General features: G+C 43.6%; 1 protein-coding gene across 1 annotated transcript in view; it reads left to right on the forward strand.

Annotated features, from left to right (window-relative positions):
* MMRN2 (multimerin 2) overlaps window positions 1-19,276 on the forward strand; it is a 197,912-nt gene that overhangs the window by 152,102 nt on the left and 26,534 nt on the right. The window contains exon 2 of the mRNA XM_086922022.1: window positions 15,037-15,159. Within this exon, the coding sequence (XP_086778148.1) occupies window positions 15,037-15,159 (123 nt within the window). The remainder of the gene's footprint in view (window positions 1-15,036; window positions 15,160-19,276) is intronic.

The following is a 19,276-nucleotide window of genomic DNA, read 5'->3' on the forward strand; positions in this document are numbered from 1 at the left end:
TTCTTTTTCCTCCTGTTAACCTGCCCACGTTACTTTTTCCTGCACATGTTTGTTTTTCCTCCGGTACCTGTGGCTCGCTCACCGCTCCTCCCCGCCGCCGCTCCTTCCTCACGTTTGCTTTGCTGACTAGTAACTTGGCGCCCTACCTCATCCGCCGCTGACCGCTCCTCCCCACCGCCGCTCCTCACTGTCTGCCCGCCAATCGTCACCGCCGGTCATGTCCGCTGCTCCCCTGATCTCCGCCGCTCCTCGTCACTGCTCCTCCCCGCGCTGATCTCCGCCGCTCCTCCCTGCGCTGTTCTCCGCCGCTCCTCGCGTGTACGCCGCTCCTGATGTCAGCACGCTACTTTGACTTATATTTTTTAATAACGTATTTATTTGTAATTTATATAGCCTATGTCCATCTGCACACCCTGAGGATTACAACAATGTATCGGGTGTGTGGATTGGCGCTGTGGTTCCCGAGTTTACCCGCCTCAAAGCCTCAAAGTTCTTCCTTTATAATAGTAGTATAGATTTGACTGTGAGGTGTTAGAAACCTAGACATCCTGCATTATAGACAATTAAAGTGCAAATGCAATAAACGCCCAATTACCCCATCTTGCCACGATAAACTAAAAGCAGCTAAGATGAGGACAAGCACATCAAGAACAATTGGGCACAGGTGCTTGAAATACCAATAGAACCAATTTCTGGACAGCAGGAACAACCGGGAAAGATGGCATAAAAATGTGTTCTTTATTTAGAGCTCAAATGTGTTATAGCTAGGTGATAAAAGTGCGAGCATCCCACATTACAGGCAGTTAAAGTGCAATTGTGATAAACAGCCAATAGCCCCATCACCTCAATTTCCGCTAAAAACTGCTGAATTAGAACCAGTCACATCAGGAATCATTGCACGACCAAATGCTAAAAATAGTAGGAACCTCAGTTTCATCAAATTTTATTAAAGGTCAGTTGTACATACCTATCTAGCTAAGGAATACAAAGCCTGAAGGCAAAGTGCTATAATGCCCTGGCATTCAGCATCTGTGGCAGCCTGCAAACATTTTTTAAATATTGCAGATAACTGGCACAAGTCCCTCTTTAAGCATTCATCTACGGCCACTTTGCAAGATCTGATGTTGGACCATCTGAAAATTGGCACTAGCCAAAAGTGTCTGGGGCCTGTGAGATATGTGCACACACAAATAATATCCGTCGAGGTGCGACAACCCCTACATAGGGCATCATGATCAGCAGCCAAGGGTCCGCTTTCAGTGGAATAAGGCCAAGTTCAAACGAAGTAGTTGAGTTATTGCAAACAATTCTGACGGGTGGAATAAATCTGATGGCACCGCTAATGGTTGATAAAGAGCAATAACTAATGTTGCATGAGCCCTAGAACGGATGACTTCTATTTCATCATGGGCTGATAGCGTCCTTGCCTGTTTAGAGTACCCTATTAGGGATCCAGTCTCCTTTCAGAACTTTCAGAAGACCCCTTAAGAACCAGACTTTTTTCAGATTCTCTCTTGGAGCCTTCCTGACCACTATTTGCAGCCCCTGAACTATATAAGGTTTAGACCTCAATGCCTATCTAATCCCTTCCTAAGTGTGACTTAGGCTAACACTTTCTGACCCATAGAAGAAGCTTGACCCATCTTCTTTGATGCTGAGACTTTCTAAAGTAAGGGCCTGATTTAGATCTTGACGGGCAGGTTACTCCATCACAATTGTGAAGGATATCCCATCTGTCGAAATATAAAACCTATGGGCTGTAATGGGATTTATGTTTCGGCGGACGGGATATCCGCCACCATTGTGACAGAGTAACACGTCCACCAAGACCTAAGTCAGGCCCTTAATTTTCAGATTTTTGAGTCTCTTTTGGTTAGTATAACTATCCTCTTGGTTTGGACCTTGATTTTAGTGACTCTGGATCTACCTTTGTATAGACAACAAAACCTGAGACTTTTCTCTGAGCATCAGCTGCTTTTATTACTGTTTTGCACAGTGGCAGCAGAATTTCTTGTTTGTTTAATACTGGTATGCCTAAACTTCTTTAGGAGGTTGGGGTCTCCCAGTTGTTAATTTGTATCTTTATAGCATGGTGTAAAGAGGTGTGTATTTGAACTTAATTTTGAGTTTGTAATAAACCCTCTTGACCCAAGCTACTGATTCCTGGTCCTCATTTTGTAGCCAAATGGGTTGCAGTGGTAATTGAATTTAAATGACGTAAATGCTAACTCCTATCACCTCTTAGTTGGATAGAAAGGTCTATCAGAAGACCCGTGGTAAGCAAGTGCGCCCAGAAAATGCTGTTTCAGCTGTCTGGTAAAAGGTATGTATTTCTGATTTCTTGTCTTGTGCAATAGACCATAGAAGATGCCTGAAAGACATTCAGGCCATGTTAGATGTCTTCACATCTAACATGGGCTTCGATTGGAATTCTATAGAGCATATTATCAAGCCCATTATCGCCGCTTTATCTGCAGTTTTCTGCCGATAAAGCGGCGATAATTTTATCGCCTGTCTTGATAATATGCCCCTAAGATCCATGACTAAAATGTAACCACTGGACCAGGGCTGTGGCAATGCATAGTTACTCTGCAGTGTGTGTGGTAGATTCTGGTATTTACTGAAGGTGTTTCAAAGCTTAATACAATTTCATTCCATTTGGTTATAGTTATTCATTTTCTAAACCTTTTTTTCACGATATGCAATAGGGGAAGTCAAGGATTCCTCCAGGACAATTTGAATAGTAATCACATCTGATAAACTCAAGGGCCAGCCTACCTATCTTTTAAGATGGCCTGATTTAGAAGAGTGGTATTTTGGAATGAAACCCCAAAAATGCACTTTGTGACTCTAAACCTCTCTGCTCCCTAGGAAACATATTTTGAACTTTCCACATGTAGCACGTTACTCCACATGGCTAATGTCTCTACACACACAAAGTGTCCTGTTAAGTGATAATGGAAACTTGGCCACCCTCCCTGGGCCTTGCAGAGCTAGACCGTGGCTGCGAGACCAAGGGAAGGTCCCCTTGAGTGCTGGGTCCCAGCTTAGAGGCCCAGGGACAGGGACTCTCCTCACCTGGTCCTTACCATGGTTCTCAGGGCCCCTTCCAGGAGCCTTGTAGTACTAGACCATGGCTGTGAGGTCCAGGGATGAAACCGCACTCTCTAGGGCTCGCAGTGCTAGACCGCAGATGTGAGGCCCAGGGAAAAACATCCTGTTCTTGTGGGTATTGCAGCTCTGGATCATGGTGGTGAGGCCCAGTGAAGGGAAACCCACCCCAGCTTGCTTCACTAGACCATTGCCTATGGAAGAGAGCTCCTCTTCCCAGAACTTCCTTCTTCTTGGCTTCACAGTGCTAGACCATGCTTGCGAGGTGTAGGCAGTTGGCTTCCTTCCTCAGGCCTCATAGCTAAGGCTTAGCACTACACGGTCTAGGTGAGGGCATCTCCTCCCGTGGGCTAAATTGCCCTACAGTGCTTTACAACGCTGTACAATGGTTATGCTATGTGCATGGATCCATGTGCAGCAGTTACTGTGGCACCGGGCCTCAGAGATATTATGTGCTGAAAATACCCACATTATCTATGTATTTTAATTTGCAGGCAGTGGATGGGTGAGGGTATGCTTTTACTTTGCACCAGGCCCATGTTACCTTAGCTATGCTACAGCCCTCTCTTTCATGAGCACTGTAGACATGTGTACCACTGTGAGGCCCACGAGAAGCCCTCCACTCCCCTGTGCCTCGCAGCCAAGGTTAGATACTCACAGGGGGAGGCATGTGCTAGGCTATCAGGTGTAGGATGCTTGTCTGCCTGGATGTTGTAATGTAGTACTTTAATCTTGTTGAAGAAGAATTGAAAAATGAGCAAGAGTATTATGTCTTAAATAGATGGTGATAGATGACAAGATACTTCTAGTTGATTACATGTAGATTTATTCCAAGACGGGCTGATGACATATTACAAGAAGAATCAATATACAACATATTACATTGTTGTTTAGAGTGTAATAAGGTCACTGAGGAAGCTGAAGTTCTGCGACAATATGGAATAATTCTTTGGACAGGGTCGATGCTTTGGAAATACAATCAGAGAAGTAGCTTTTCTTGATATCCCTGATTTTAAATTGTTGGTGACAGCTATGTTAATGCAGACTAATATTTTATTCACACGACAGTCTCTGCACTACTGTCTTTATTTATACTCTGCTCACTTAGCCCAATTTGAGTGTTTTTACTTTGTCTGCTAACCAAGGAGTTTTTGTACCGTATAGTTGGAAGCTCCGCTGAGATTTTTTGCTCCACTTTTGCTCTACTGAGGAAAAAAAGTATTGGGTGAATGCTTGAATGTAATCTTGACCTTGGTCATTAATTGGCAAGAATTCCAGTCAGTTTTTAGGTCTCCTGGCGTTTAACAGCGCGTCAGCGCTGTGTCCGCCAGGAGATCTTTTGTCAGCGACTATCATTCCCAGGAGACAGTCCTGGCCACGCGCATCCTTCCAGGCGATTTGTAACTGGAACGCGCGCTGTGGCCAGGCGCTGTCTCCTGGGAAGCGCAAGCACCACACACGCATGCGCATACACACACACACGCGCCCATGCACGCACGCACATACATACATACAGAGACACCACCCCTGACTCATACACACACGCGCGCACACACACAAGTGCACCGAGGCCCCCCCTCCCCCTCCCCCGCCGTCACCGTCGCACACATACGTACACACACACACACGAGCATACACACACACAAGTGCACCAATCGCGCTCCAGAACTTACCTTACCTCAGCACGCGGCGCCCAACCTCCTGCTGGCGCGGCCCCGGGGCTCTACACCGCTCACAGGAGCCCCGGGACGCGAGACGCTACGACTCCGCCTGCCTCCTCTTCCGGTGTGAACGTGGCCCCGCCCCCGTCACAGGCGACCGTGCCTGACTTCCGGGGCGGCCGCGAGTTCAAAGCTGCGCTGCTGATGTCCGGTCCCAGGGGCCTGTAGCAGGTCCTTATTTCGTGCCACCACTCGCCATGCCCAACCCACTCGCGGTAGCTTGCCTCGCTTTATGGCTCTCTCCACACGCCTAGCGGCCGCCACTTCTCACCTCCTTTGCAGAGTAGGCCTCAGCTAGCTTCGTGCTCCATCTACCAGTTCGGGCCGAATTTGCAATCGGCACCCTGGGCAGTTCTTTCAGGGCTTGCGGGTAGGTCTCTGTGCCCCACGGGGGGGTGGGGGGGAGAAACACCAACCTCAGCGAGCAGCTCCGACTTCACCCGATGGGCACACCAGGCCGCAGGTTGCCTCGTGGCACGGCCAACACCTCCTCGGGCTCGCGTGATGTTCCCAGGCGGGCGCTCCAGTCAATCCTCCCCTCACCTCGCCACCAGACTCCGCTGCTCGTCGCTTTCCTCCGCTATCTTTGATCGGCGTCAATGTCGGGGGACAGATGCAGCCCAGTATCCTGCTTCGATCGGTGATGTCGGGGGTCCAAGTTTTGCTGCCGGGATGGGGTTTATGATGCGTGTTTCTGGGAGTACAGCGGGAGCCTCACTACAGTGCGGCCATCACCTAGCGCCCCTCACTTCACGGAAGGTTGAAAGATGACACTTAGTATCACCGGTTCGTGCAACAGAAAGAGAAAAGACCATAGAAATCACTTAATTCGGTAGTTGAAAGTGATACACACCATGCCGATTTATCAGCCAACAGTGTCTATAAGTTTACGCTGTGTGCTGTCTGAGAGGGAGTACAAACTTCCACAGAGACCAAGCAGAGTGGTGAGTGCAGAGTGGTGAGTGCAGAGTGGTGAGTGGTGCAGAGTGGTGAGTGGTGCAGAGTGGTGAGTGGTGCTGAGTGGTGCAGAGTGGTGAGTGGTGCAGAGTGGTGAGTGGTGCAGAGTGGTGGGTGAGTGCAGAGTGGTGGGTGAGTGCAGAGTGGTGGGTGAGTGCAGAGTGGTGGGTGAGTGCAGAGTGGTGGTGAGTGCAGAGTGGTGGTGAGTGCAGAGTGGTGGTGAGTGCAGAGTGGTGGTGAGTGCAGAGTGGTGGTGAGTGCAGAGTGGTGAGTGCAGAGTGGTGAGGGCAGAGTTTTATTTTTGATTTAAAGAAAAAAAATGTCATGAGCAATGCCAATAGCTCTACCTTTAATGATGCCGAGACCATTGCATTGCAAATGCTTGTGTTGCTGACTATGCTTCCCGGGAGACAGCACAGGCCGCGCGCAAAGGCGATCGGCGTAGGCCACGCGCACGAACACGCTCAGCTGCCGTCTCCTGGGAAGCTCCAACACCCTACATGCATGCGCATACGCAGAGACACACACACACACACGAGCGCCCATGCACGCATGCACCCCCACATAAAGAGAACTCACCCCTGCTGTCGCATACACACACACACACACGTGCACCAAGCGCCCCCCCCCCCCACTTACCGCTACTCCGGTCTTCAGCTGCCACCGCGGGGCTCTCTCTAGGGCATGGGCTTCTCTCCGTGGGCGGGGCTTCTCTCCGTGGGCGCGGCTTCTCTCCGTGGGCGCGTGCGCCCGCGGTTCGATCCCCGGCCGCTCCTCCTCACACGTGGGTGTCCTCCCTGACGGTTGCATGCGTCAGCACCCGCGTAGCTAGGGGGGGGCGAGGGCGTGGTGAGGTGCCCTCGGGGGAGGAGGAGGCCGTTGTTTTGGGTTTGTGGACAGTCGCAGAATCGAAAGCAGACTTTCAGTGAGTGTTTTTTTCATTTATTTTTTAAATCGATTGTTATGACTATGCTTTTGTCCCTGCCTGTTCAGCTTCATTACAATAGCGATTGCGAAAGCTATCAATTTCAGTGCTGCTTTTTCTTGCAGCATTTACCATCTTTATACAACAATTCAGAGTTTGATAACAAATTAATGTAACACATTGTAATATACAATGCCAATAGCTCAAACTTTAAAGCTGGGAGACCTATTGCATTGTAAATGCTTGTTTTATTCAGTGTTACTATTGTGAGGGGCCTACCTTATACAAATCAGTCCTGGTCTGCTCAGATAGGAGCAGTACAGCTATGTCATGTGCTGCCCTTCTCAAAGGAAACACAAGAACACTAAACTCGTCTCAGCTTTGTTTTGACACCTCAGTGATGTGCAGATTGTGTTACATGGCCCAGCGAGCTATGGAGCCAACATCTGTGCATCCCTATTGTTCATGGAGAGTTTCATTAAGAAGTAAGAAAAGATGAATGGTAGAATACTTGAATTAATTTCACTACTTATAATTATTGTAGCAAGTATTACTGGGCTATCCTTGTTTTACTAGTGCACTACAGATGAGGACCAACTATATGCAAATTAGCCTTTGACCTCCTGCAGAAAATATAGAAAAATACCAGCTTGTGTTCTTTTATTTACCTTTTTGTCTATTTAGACATGAAATTACTGTTCATGCCAGTAAAATATTGGCCGGGTGGCAACCATAAATGCATGGCCTTTATCCTCTGAGCCATAGTCCAGCACTGTAAGGAGACTATCATGTTTTAGATTTAAACCAATAATAACTGATGAACCCCCATCCACAGGTGAAAAGCTCCATTAGCGTAAACATATAAACACCGATAAACACTTGCACATCCACAAACTAAAATTCCACTCAAAGGAAGGAAAGTGAAAGTAAAGGAGTCCTGTTTATTTCTTCCTTAAAGGGCCTAAACAATGTAACTTTGGTATATAAGGTAGCAGCATGAAAGGCTGGTGTCAGATTATTCTGCTTGATGTTTATTGTTTAGAGATGTCACAAAAACAGTTTTTATTCTATTTATTTCCTCCAGTTTTGTGTCTTTGAATTGAAGGGGCAGGGTTTAAAAGCAAGCTTTAGGTATGATCTCATTATTTTATACATTGCTGAGTCTCTGAATATTAAATCATGTATGATCTTTTGAGTTTAATTCTCTAATTGATTGGTGAAATGGCTGTCTCATAAGAATCTTGACCAATTTGCATTACCACATTTACCCACAGACACAAAATTGGCAAAACCTTTGATACATCAGCCCCCCTTTTTACCACAATATTATTGATAGCAAGATTACATTCCAAATACCCCGGGCTTTAAACATTCAATGCAAGGTGTAGTAACAGGTACCTTTGAAGAGTGCTGTCGCCATTCAGATGGGATATTGGTGAAACATAACACAAGATTGTCCACATTCCAAAAAAAAATCATAGTTGCAAGGTGTCCCTTAGGTAATCCTGTTTTTTTTTTACCCAACTGCACTTTACTGTTTGGGTTTTTGAGCCCATAGTTATAATGTAAACAGGAAAGTTTCAGGTCCCAGAATACAATGTGATGTCTGTTAGAACTTAAGGACTGACTTTAAGTGAGACATTTGACTTGGGGGCACGTGTCAGCTATTGATATCCATAAAACAGCAGCACAGACTTAATGAATCAGATGGCAAAGGTGCAGAAGAGTAGTGGTGAGCATGCTTAAAACATCATATTTTAGTTGCCTTAGAATGCAGGGCTACACATTAATATAGTGTTATTCAAAATTACAAAGGTTTCACAAAGTATTGTGCTGCTGCCAGAGTTGGACACCCCTACGATGTCATATTCTTCAGTAAGGAGTAGGTGGATGGCCCTCAAGTGTGTTCAGGAATTTGTTTATTAAAATATTTGAAGATAGCACTCCTACTTTTTTAATCCAATAATATTCCTATAAACCAGACAAAGAAAGGCCTTACTGAGTGTGACAGGACATGAGATGTGAGAGAGGGTAATGAAGTGTGAGCATGAGCGCAAGAGTAATACACAGCCTTCCTATGCTTAGTTAATATAAGTAAATTGGACAGACTACCAATGGGACTATACCACATACCTAGCAGTACTTCTTTGAATTTAAAATGTGCTTCATAACAATCACTGCAAAACACAGCACGTTTTTCAAACATTGAATAAACACCTTTTTTTTTTTACTATTTTGGGTGTTAGGTAGTTGAAGAAACACTGATAAGTACTGATAACAGAAGGTTTGTCAAACATTGGGAAAGGCACCTCTGAAATCCACCAAAAAATAAACACTGATAACAGGACAGCATAACTAACTGCAAGGCACATGGAAATGGGTCGATTAGTAAGCAAAGGTTACAGCATCTTTCAATTACATTTGCGTGCTGCAAAATTTGGAAATTCACCATATGCAGGTGAAAGGAGATATATCTCAAAACTGTTAGCTGAATCTTCATAATGTTAATTTACAAAATGAAATGTCCTCAGGAAACTCTGGCATAATTAAGGTCAGTACTGCAGAGTGCATTGATAAGGGTCTTGTGATTATTCTGGGCACATGCCAATAAAACCTTTTAGCCTAGATATCATTGTATTTTGTTATTTTATAGTGACTTGAATGATGCCTTTAAAAGGTGTTAAGCTATTTGCAATTTTGTTTGCTTGGATATCTTTCTTGCTCAAGAAACTTCTGTGCCACACACCTTATCTTGCACTAGGTATCTGGAAAAACCATCTCAAGGTCATCGTACTTAAAAGCACACTGTTTAGTAGGAAGGAATACAGTCACATAACCCCCAACCCTGATGGAACTCAATAGGCTCCTCTTGCTACCTCACATCATTTTCAAATCGAACTGTATCATCTAAAAAGCCATTATGACTGGCACACCTGCATGCAGGATGACATGCCCACCATCTCTGCTTGCTCTCCGCAACCCTGTAATGAGAACACCTTCAGACAAGAGACGAAATGCAAAAAAGCCACACAAAAGGCTTTTTCTACCTGAAACAATAATCTACATCTGCCCAGACAACTCCAATCCAGCTCAAAATTAGGGACCAGATGAATGATCATTACATCATGATGCAGTAACAGTCCACAACAGCTACTCCTCCTAACACATGGTGACATAGGAACATATTTACTGACATTTGGCACAACGCAGCAAGACAACTTGCTTCGCTTCTCTGCGATGCGCCAGATGGAGACAGCAGAAATGCACCACATTTTCTAAGATATGGAGCATTCCTGCTCTCTGCTCTGGTGCACTGAGTGCTACATAGCGCCAACACAGTCCCCCTTGCACCATCCTGCAAGAGTGCCTGTGTTTCAGGCGGGATTGATTTTGAGCAGGAAGGAACACCTTCCTGCACAGAAACAATTCTCAACTGCATTTTCCTCTTTCTATGTGTGCTGCACAATGCTGTACACATAGGAAGATAAAATACCAAGGAGAAACAAACACATTTCTCCTCATTACGCCTCTGTTGGGATGACGTACCATTTTGACGCATTCCCAGTTTTGCTGTTCTTAGTAAATCTGGGAATGGACTGAAATCCTTGGTGGGCTCGTGAGGAATGCTTGCGCTCCACCAATGGAACTCCCCCCCGACACAGTGTAACGCAGGGCTGCAACTTGCGCTGCCTTGCATTGCTCTAGATTTACCAAGCCACACAGAGCCTTGAAAGGTAGATTAGCAGGGTTTAGTAACTCTGACTTTAAGGGCTTGCGTTGCTTAGTAAATCTGGGTGTCAGTTTTTGACTTTGACTCTATACAGCTTTGTGCTGCCATCTGGCTAGGTCTGCTCTAAGTAATTAGCATACATAGAATGCATATTTATGCATTAATATAGAAACAACTTTTATCATTTGATTAAGGATATACTTTTGGGATAGACCTAAGGCAAACATTTCCACCCAGTAGTACTAATATAATGCATTTCCACTTAGTAGAATTTTAAAATACTTGCACGTATTTTATTAATGTTGTTATGAATGATTTTTGATTGTTTTAGCAATACCCTTTCAATGAAAGTTCCTTCTTGCAAAGTCGTTTCAACGATGCCAGAGGACTAATGGTCAATTGATGAGACTAATTGTGGTGTCATTCTCTGTAATGCCACAGTGTATGCAAAAGGTCTCACACATTCTCTTTTTAATGTGGGCCCACAAATTCCTAAAGCTGTCCCTGATATTAAACATTTACTTTTGCCGGGTAAAATGTATGCTTTATATGTTTAAAGGTTTGATTTCTGACCACATACTACTTTTTAAATATGTCTATGGCGGTTTGAATCATTTTGGGGTGAACAGAACAAAACAATCAACAGATCCGTTGTAGAACAGATCATTTCGAGAAAATTGAAAATATCTCTGTGCTCCCCTGAACAGCAGTGCGATTTCTGGTTTATTAGAAACGTACTACTCCTCAAATGAAATAAAGCACTTTAAAGCAGGAACCTGCCAAAGGAACCCAAAGACTGCAGCAAAACAATGGTAAACCGCAGATTCTTTACTTCCAACACAAGAGACCGTGATCAAGCGCTATATACAACTGCAGCGCTCATACTGTCTGCTAGAACACACAAGATCAGTGACTGTAGGTCTGCTTTCAGACTGTGTCCATGCTGATGTAATTATATGTCCTGTGGAGTACTGTGAAGTATATTGAAACTTGAATAAATTACTAACACAGTTTGCTTTCTGAATGCTAAACAATACATCCGTATACACAGAGAAATTGTACCCTACAAGAGGAGTTGCTGTCATTATTCATATTACCCCCCAATTTACAATAATGACGAATACTATAAGATAATCCTTTCTATTTTGATCAAACTGAAACCTATTTGTAGACATAATTTTATTGTAATGGGTGCTTCTGATTAAATCTAGGAATAAAGCAAAACCAAAGGGGATGATGGACGGAGTGTTGAACATTGCAAGCACTCACCCCCAGTCAGTTGATCTGTCATTATTCTTCAGCTCACTCCACCACCCCAGTTCAGACATGGCCATGGGAGGACCTAGCTTGGCAGTTCAGGCTGGACTGTTCCCATGAGGCACAGGGTCAAGACTGATTTGCATATGGCCAGGTCTAAACTGGGGTGCATGGTGAGCAAATGAATGATGGATTTAACCCAGATCTCTTGACTGGGGGTGAATGTTTTGATTTGGTCTGCATTCTGTCCATCAATTGTGTGTCTTTTGCTTTCTCGCCCTAAGTGCCCTAGGTCTGCCCTGACGTGGGTCCTGGGCTCACTGTGCCACTGTAATCACGCTATACTGGCTAATGAGGGGTGAAACCCCAAAACCAGTCCTAGGATGCTTGGTCCAGGGAGGGTCTGGCTTGGCAGTTCGGGCTGGACTGTTCCCATGAGGCACAGGGTCAAGACTTATTTGCATATGGCCTGGTCTAAACTGAGGTGGCATGGTGAGCAAAAGAATGATGGATTTTACCCAGATCTCCTGACTGGGGGTGAATGTTTTGATTTGTTCTGCATTCCATCCATCAATTGTGTGTCTTTTGCTAACTCTAGGAATATGCACTCTCCCATAACATTGATCAGGAACAGTTTTGTTGCAGGGATTCTGCTCAGGTATCGACTGGGTGGAACAAAACAAGCGTGTTACTGCGTAACATGTGCAAAGCATGAGCGGCCTATTATGTGTGTACTTGGGTTAACATAAGGCAAAACTACAGGGCATGTTCAAGAAAGAGATGATGTCAAATGAGCAATATGATGCCAAATGGACAACAATAAGAGATCGTGGCTTAGCCATGCACTTTTGTTTCGGAGGCAGTGATAATGTGCTGGAGAAATACACCTCATGAGCGAGGAAAGAAGTAGAAGAGCAATTAATGCTAGGGACCTGAGCAGTAAATAAAAGTCTTTAAAAGATCCAGATTGCACCTCCTGCTTCTAGGCCAAATGAGGTTGAAATTGTGAGAAGAGGTTCATGCTACAAGCCTCTCCCATGTCCCTGAACGCTCTCAAAGGTGGATTAACCCCAGTCAGGTGAGCCCATGTCAGGTCATGGCTCAGACGCTATCCTGACTAGCATCCTGCGCATGTATGAGAGATCAAGTGCTAAATATTTTGCTGTCCTGACTGTGAATGACTAAACTGGCCTACCATATGTTACCCTTCTGTCTTCAGTCTCCCTTGAGAGCCTAAAACCTTTCTTCAACCAGAGATACCTTGCTCTTTCTACTTTAAGTGAGGAGGCATTATCCTTCTCCCTTCTGAAGTTTCCTCCGAGACATCTTCCACTTCCATTATAATTAGTGAATGACATGTCAGGGTAGAAGAAGGATATATGTTGACAGGAAACGTCTACTGTGGATGTACGTCATTACCACGCACACTTTTACAACGCGTCCCATTACAACGCGGTTGTAACAACGCAAGTCGTTACAACCACTTGCGTTGGGGGGGCGCAAATTAAAAAAATGTAATTTACTATTCCAACACCAGTCCCCGTGGATAGTAGGGAAGGTGTTGGGATAGTAAATTAAATGATTTACTATCCTTGAGCGCCCCCCATCGCAATTCGTTGTAACAACTTTCGTTGTTATGACCGCGTCGTAATGTAACGGCGTTGTAACGGTTGCGTTGTAAACGTCGCATACCGTCTACTGTTTCTGCTAGGACAGCAGCAGAATGCACAGATTTGATAGTTGTCAGTTTGTTCAATCTTCTCCCAACTCTACTCTGACCTGCAAGTCTTATAAGAAACACCTTTTATAAATGTCTCCATAAGCTAACTTCCATTCCGGTCTTCTCTGCCTGGTCCATTCTGACTGACTCTTGACTCTCCTTAACTTTGCTCTCATCTCTTATAAGTTCCCTTTCATCTAAAACAATGGTAGCCAACAGGTCTTGTTTCAAACTCCTAAGTCAACCTCCCTGATTGCTGGTTCCAGCAAGTAAAGTTTGTTGACTGAGCCTCCTTGTAACTGTAACTAACGTCTGCCCTCGGAAAGCAGCGCTTTTGCCTGCCTCTTTCTGGTCTTAGACCATGTAAGTACATTTTAGTTTAGAATTAAGCTACCCTGTATTAATATAAGACTGGTAGAAATGTCTCAGGCTACCATTCTAGGGTGCCTATTTACAAGTCCATTGTGCCTCTGGGGCATAAGAATGGCGCAACAAAGAGAAATACTTTCATTTCTCCTTATTGTTTCCTCTTTCTTTGTGTGCTGCATTCTGCATCATTCATAGAAAGAGGAAAATGCCATTAATTATTGTTTTTGTGCAGGCCGCCAATTGTGCGCCAGTGCAGGGGAAAGGACAGGGATGAGTCGTATTGTTGTTAATAGGACGCATTCCTATGACGCAGCACGGCTCAGCTAAATGGCTTGCGGTGCCGTGCTGTGTCAGTTTCTTATAGATGAGGTCCATGATTCCTAGGAACGTACAGCCAGATTCATCAAAGTAAATTCGGCTTTGCGAGCACTATTTTTGCATTTGGGATTCATCATCCCAAATGCAAAAATCGCAATTATGGAAATCGCTAAATTGCGATGAATTGCATTTAAGGAATCTCAATTTGAGATTCCTTAAATGCAATTCATGAACCATTTAAAAATTGCGAATTCGCAATCTGGGGCCGCTATGTACCGCAAAGTTAAACTCCGTGGTAAATAGCAAAAACTTTGAAAAATGCACTAAAGTGCATTTTTCAAAGTTTCTTGTTGCGCACACACATGTGTGTGCTCAACATATGTGCACACATCAATTTCAGGGGTGCAACAGGGTGTCCTTTGGACACTCCTGCACCCTTGAAATCGCAATCTCAATTTGCGAATCGCTAATTGCGCCCCATTCATTCCTTTGGGCCTCTAGGCCCATAGGAATGAATGGGGAGATATTCCTTAATTGCGACTCGCAATTTGCGAATCGCAATTAAGGACTTATTAGAAATCACTATTTTTGAATGGATTTCTTGATGAATAGCATTTTGCTATTCCTTAATAGCGAATCAGTATTTTTCGCTATTAAGGAATCGCAAAATGTGTTCTTCATGAATCTGGGGGTTAGACCTATACTGCTGACCCTTTCCATTGTGAAGGCATGCACTGCAACCTGTGTTTATCGACATTAAAACATAAAATGATTCATCTATTATGGTAGATCATCACTTTCTGGAGAGTAGGGCTTTTTGATGAAGGATCTTCAAGTTTTGATTGGATTTGCTTCTGTAATGCTAATGACATTCAATTGCTGAGGTTTGTTGCCTTTCTCTGAATTTATTTTCCATTTTTCCCCCTAGAAACTGGTGCAGTGTTGTGGATTCCAGAATTGTCACTTTCATCGCCTCCTGCAAAACAGAAAAATATGTAATAAAGTCCCAGCAGCCATGTCCCTACGGATCGCCAGAGTGCCAGAAGGTCATGTGAGTACAACTGGCATCACGTTGTTTGTGAACTGTTTATTTCAAACCTTTACGTTACAGTTGAATTACTCCTTGGCCTTTGCTGAACTAACTAATAAGAGAGGCATGATTCCAAATGAAGATGCAAGTGTGTCCAGTTTTAGATCCACCACACCTAGGTATTCAAATCACTTCCATTCGTATTTTGGTAGGAGTTGTAGTGTCCTGCGGGACACGGTCTAGTTGTTGTAATTGATGTAACCTACACTGTACACCCACCCACCACTGATGTCACGAGTCACGTGACACAGTCAATAAATAGGGCACAGTCAAAAAAATAGTATATAATTGAAGGGGCATTACTAAACCTGCAGGAAAATGGAGTGATTGATGTGAACAAGAGAAACCACAAAATATGATCCAAATCTAAAAATTAGTCTTGCACAGATCTAGGAAGCATGTCTGATGGATGTTTGGTCTGCAGATCACAGGGTTAGTAGTGTAGTTTGCAGGACAGATGCTTGTACAATCTGGAGATCTCAACTTGTTCGAACATGTAGCTTGTAGACTCATAGAAAACCAATATAACCGTAACCCCCTCTGCTGAGCAACCAATTAATTTTAAAAAACGATTTCGAAGGAAAAGGTATTAATAGAAATACAGCGAGTTTCAAAATAGTGAAAAAGGCCACAAAAATTAAGAAATAATATTGATCCACACGAGATGCCATTCCTTTATGAGTGGAAGGTGAGGATGGATTTATATATGGCCGCTGGGAAAGTTACTTATAAAAGCAGGGGGTGGCTGCGTATGTTCTATAAGATCCGGGGCGGCTGGATAAAATATTATCACCGTGATTTGATAGAAGATGGAAATGTGACCTCATCTGCTCAGTCCTAATGCTCTGAGCTGTGCAATTACTTGTATTTGTATGAATCTTTGTTGCCTGTCTGGCTGCTCTTCAGTCAGTCCCTGTGAAATTTGTGAAGGCTACCACTATGCTGCAGCTCTCCCACTCTGGTTATTTTATTGTTGTGGGTGCACGGTCGCCTCCTTTTGTTGTTCTTAAAAAAATTTACATTTAAAAAAAGAAAGAAATAATATTGATTTGCTAACAGAAAAATAAAAAATATATATCTGTTTTTAAATGTAAAGGGTGCTGGGTAGCGAATGGTTTCCAACGAGGAATGAGAATACAGAAGCTCACGAGGTCATTTAACGGAAGTAATCTTTCCTTCCTTCCAAAAAAAAGTGTAAGGAGGACCAGAAAGGATAAAAAGAATGTAGGAGAGAAAAAAAAAGCAGTGGAAAGGGGTACGGTGATTCAGGGGCCGGGGGAACCCCACCAGAACAGCAATTTGTGGAAAAGTGCAGAGCCATCTACCAAAATGATATGGGAAGAGTAGGGGGCAAATGTAAACCATGTAAAAAAAATAACAAAGTACACATTTTCAAGGCAAATATTGTTTGCTCCTCAAAAATATTTCAAAAACATTTTCTGTGGAATGTTTATCCAAATTGAATATAACGTTCATCTTGAAAAACACTATTAAACAGTTTAAGTGAAGTGGTTTGTCAGAATTGGCATTCTATGTAACCGCCATATATAATCACATGGAACCTTAAAAACATGTGCAGTGCGAGGCAAACACAAACGTTACTAGTAACCGAAAAGTGCAGTGAGTGATCACACAATAAGGGCAACAAACTCAGGGTACAGTGAACAGGTGAAATAGTCCTGGAATCTGGCATTGAAAAAAGGAGTGGACACTTAAAGCACCAACTGAAGTCCTTGTACCAGTCTCACCAGCCTGCAAAGGCTAGTGTGACTCTACAGCCAAGTCGATTGAAGGGAGGGCAAACTTAAAAATATTTCAGGAAAGTAAAAATCCCTTCAAATACACAGGAACAGTCTATGTACATATACATCTTCAGTCAAACAATGTCCTGTGTACATTGCAACTTTCCACACAAAAAAAATTGTAAGCTGGTATTTAATGTGGCTGTATCAAGGCCTTCAAAGGCATGAATCTGCTTAATCTTCAACACACCCCACACCAGTCTTGTAGGATTTGTGTAGGGCAGTTGGTACTCTACTGCAGCAGGTAATGTTGCTGAATACAGAGTTAATGTGCCACATACAAAAATCTTTGTGTGAACAAGTTGTCACATGTCTCTGTGTCTGAAACCCATTCATTCCCCATGCCTCGAGGAAAACTCTACCATCCTGTCTGTGTTACATTTGTTTGGGTGACACTGTACTTTGTATGGGTTATTGGATGTGGGATTCCTGCTTGTTTGGGTGTCTGTGGACAGTTGTCCTGGAGCCTTTAGCTCCTATACGTGGTTTCACTTGCATAGAATGTGCATGTCTTTTGTTCTAGTTGTCTTTGACGCCTGCTTCTCCTGGGTACCTTGGCGTTCATGCCAGTGTCTCTTTATCCTCAACTAATGGCTCAACTTCTGTCATAAAGCCCTTCTGGACCCACCATGACATCTTTTCTAGGGTGTATAATTAAATGGATTTGGCTGCTTAGCTGACTGTTGGTCCTTCACAGTTGGACCATGCTTCTGCTTGCTATGGGTTGTTCTTTCCCATGGGTTTCTGGTTTGCACTTTTTTATGGATTATTGGGTGCCTGGATTTCTAGACATCACCCTGTCTTCAATTTTCACTCTCCATTTTATCGAGGCCATGGTTGCCCAGGGGGCTGATTCCATGTCACATTTACAGGATAATCATTCACTAAACGAGTCCCGCCCTTTCAGGTTAATTGAACACTGGCTCCGGGGGTGCCCAATGCCACCTTATGTCACTTTCTTAAATTAGAGGTTTAAAGTGCGTGTGATGTTGTTACTACCACCATTCAATATTCAGGAAATGGCATCAGTGGCTGGAGTGGTGGATAGAAACAGAAGCCAATTTGTTCTCTTTCCTTTTCAAGGCACTTTACAAATAGCGTCTCATTTAGAACAAAAAAAAAACACTTTTTTTTTGCTGGGACAAAGATAAAATTCAGTCCAAAGGAAAATATGCCTCAGTTTCAATTACCCCACTTCGTCAACCCGGCTGTAATGCATTCCTTGCTTGTTAGGAAAACTGAGATCCAAGTGAAAAGTTGAATCTTAAGTCCTGCGTCATTATATGAAATCTCTTTATTGATTTCGTACCTACACTTACACAGTCGCTTTATTAACATTCCTGCTTTCTCAAATATGCTTGAAAATGCACCATTTGCCCACTCTTTTTTCTAAAAAAAAAAATTCTAAATTTTCCTGGAGGAGACCCCGCCCGAACCCACCTTATAACATTAGGACTTGCTCGATACGCTCGCTCAACATCGGGCACTCAACCCGAACATTTACACCTTACCACTTTCAAATGTCAGCCGCCACCACTGGGGCATTTATAAGCATCCTCAAAGTCTTTTTATGCACAATATACACACTAAACTTAAATGCAAAAAAAATGTTAGTGTAGGTTTGCAAATATAGGTCCAGATTTACTAAACTTTTACTCAACGTAACACAGCAGGGGAACTTGCTGTCATGCATTGCATCAAAAGGGGAGAGAGCAGAAAATATGCCATATTTACAAAGATATGGCACAGTTCTGCTCTCTGTTAATGAAAGCGCAATTCTGACTGCCTAGGCCCTTGTGCCAAAGCAGGCACCTTTGCTGTAAGGGGCAAGGGTGCCTGCTTTGTGGTCAAAATCGTTTTGTGGAGTAAGGTGTGCCTTCCTGCACAAAAACACATTTTGTGGAGGTTTCATCTCTTTGTATGTGTGCTGCAGAATGCCCACGCTCTACCCATGTAACACCTCAGTAATGCAAGGTAACTCAAGGATGCGCTGTGCTCTACCTTGTGGTACTTTATTTTTTATTTTTTTAATATAAATCAAGCAAGCTATGCAAAACAGATTGTGTGGCTTCGTAAATCGCAAAATAGACGATGCACCTGGGTTGCGTCACTCTTTTGACTGGGTCAGAATCTTAGAAAACGCTGAACACCCATAAACTCACTGGGTAGAGGTAAAGGATTTCTTTCTCCACGTGGGAATATATTTGTCAAAGAAAAATAGAATTAGATATAATGTATAAATCACATTTTGCTTTGCTTTCCTCAATTGTCTGCAT

This window comes from Lissotriton vulgaris, chromosome 5 (genome assembly GCF_964263255.1).
Source record: "Lissotriton vulgaris chromosome 5, aLisVul1.2, whole genome shotgun sequence".
NCBI lineage: Eukaryota > Metazoa > Chordata > Amphibia > Caudata > Salamandridae > Lissotriton > Lissotriton vulgaris.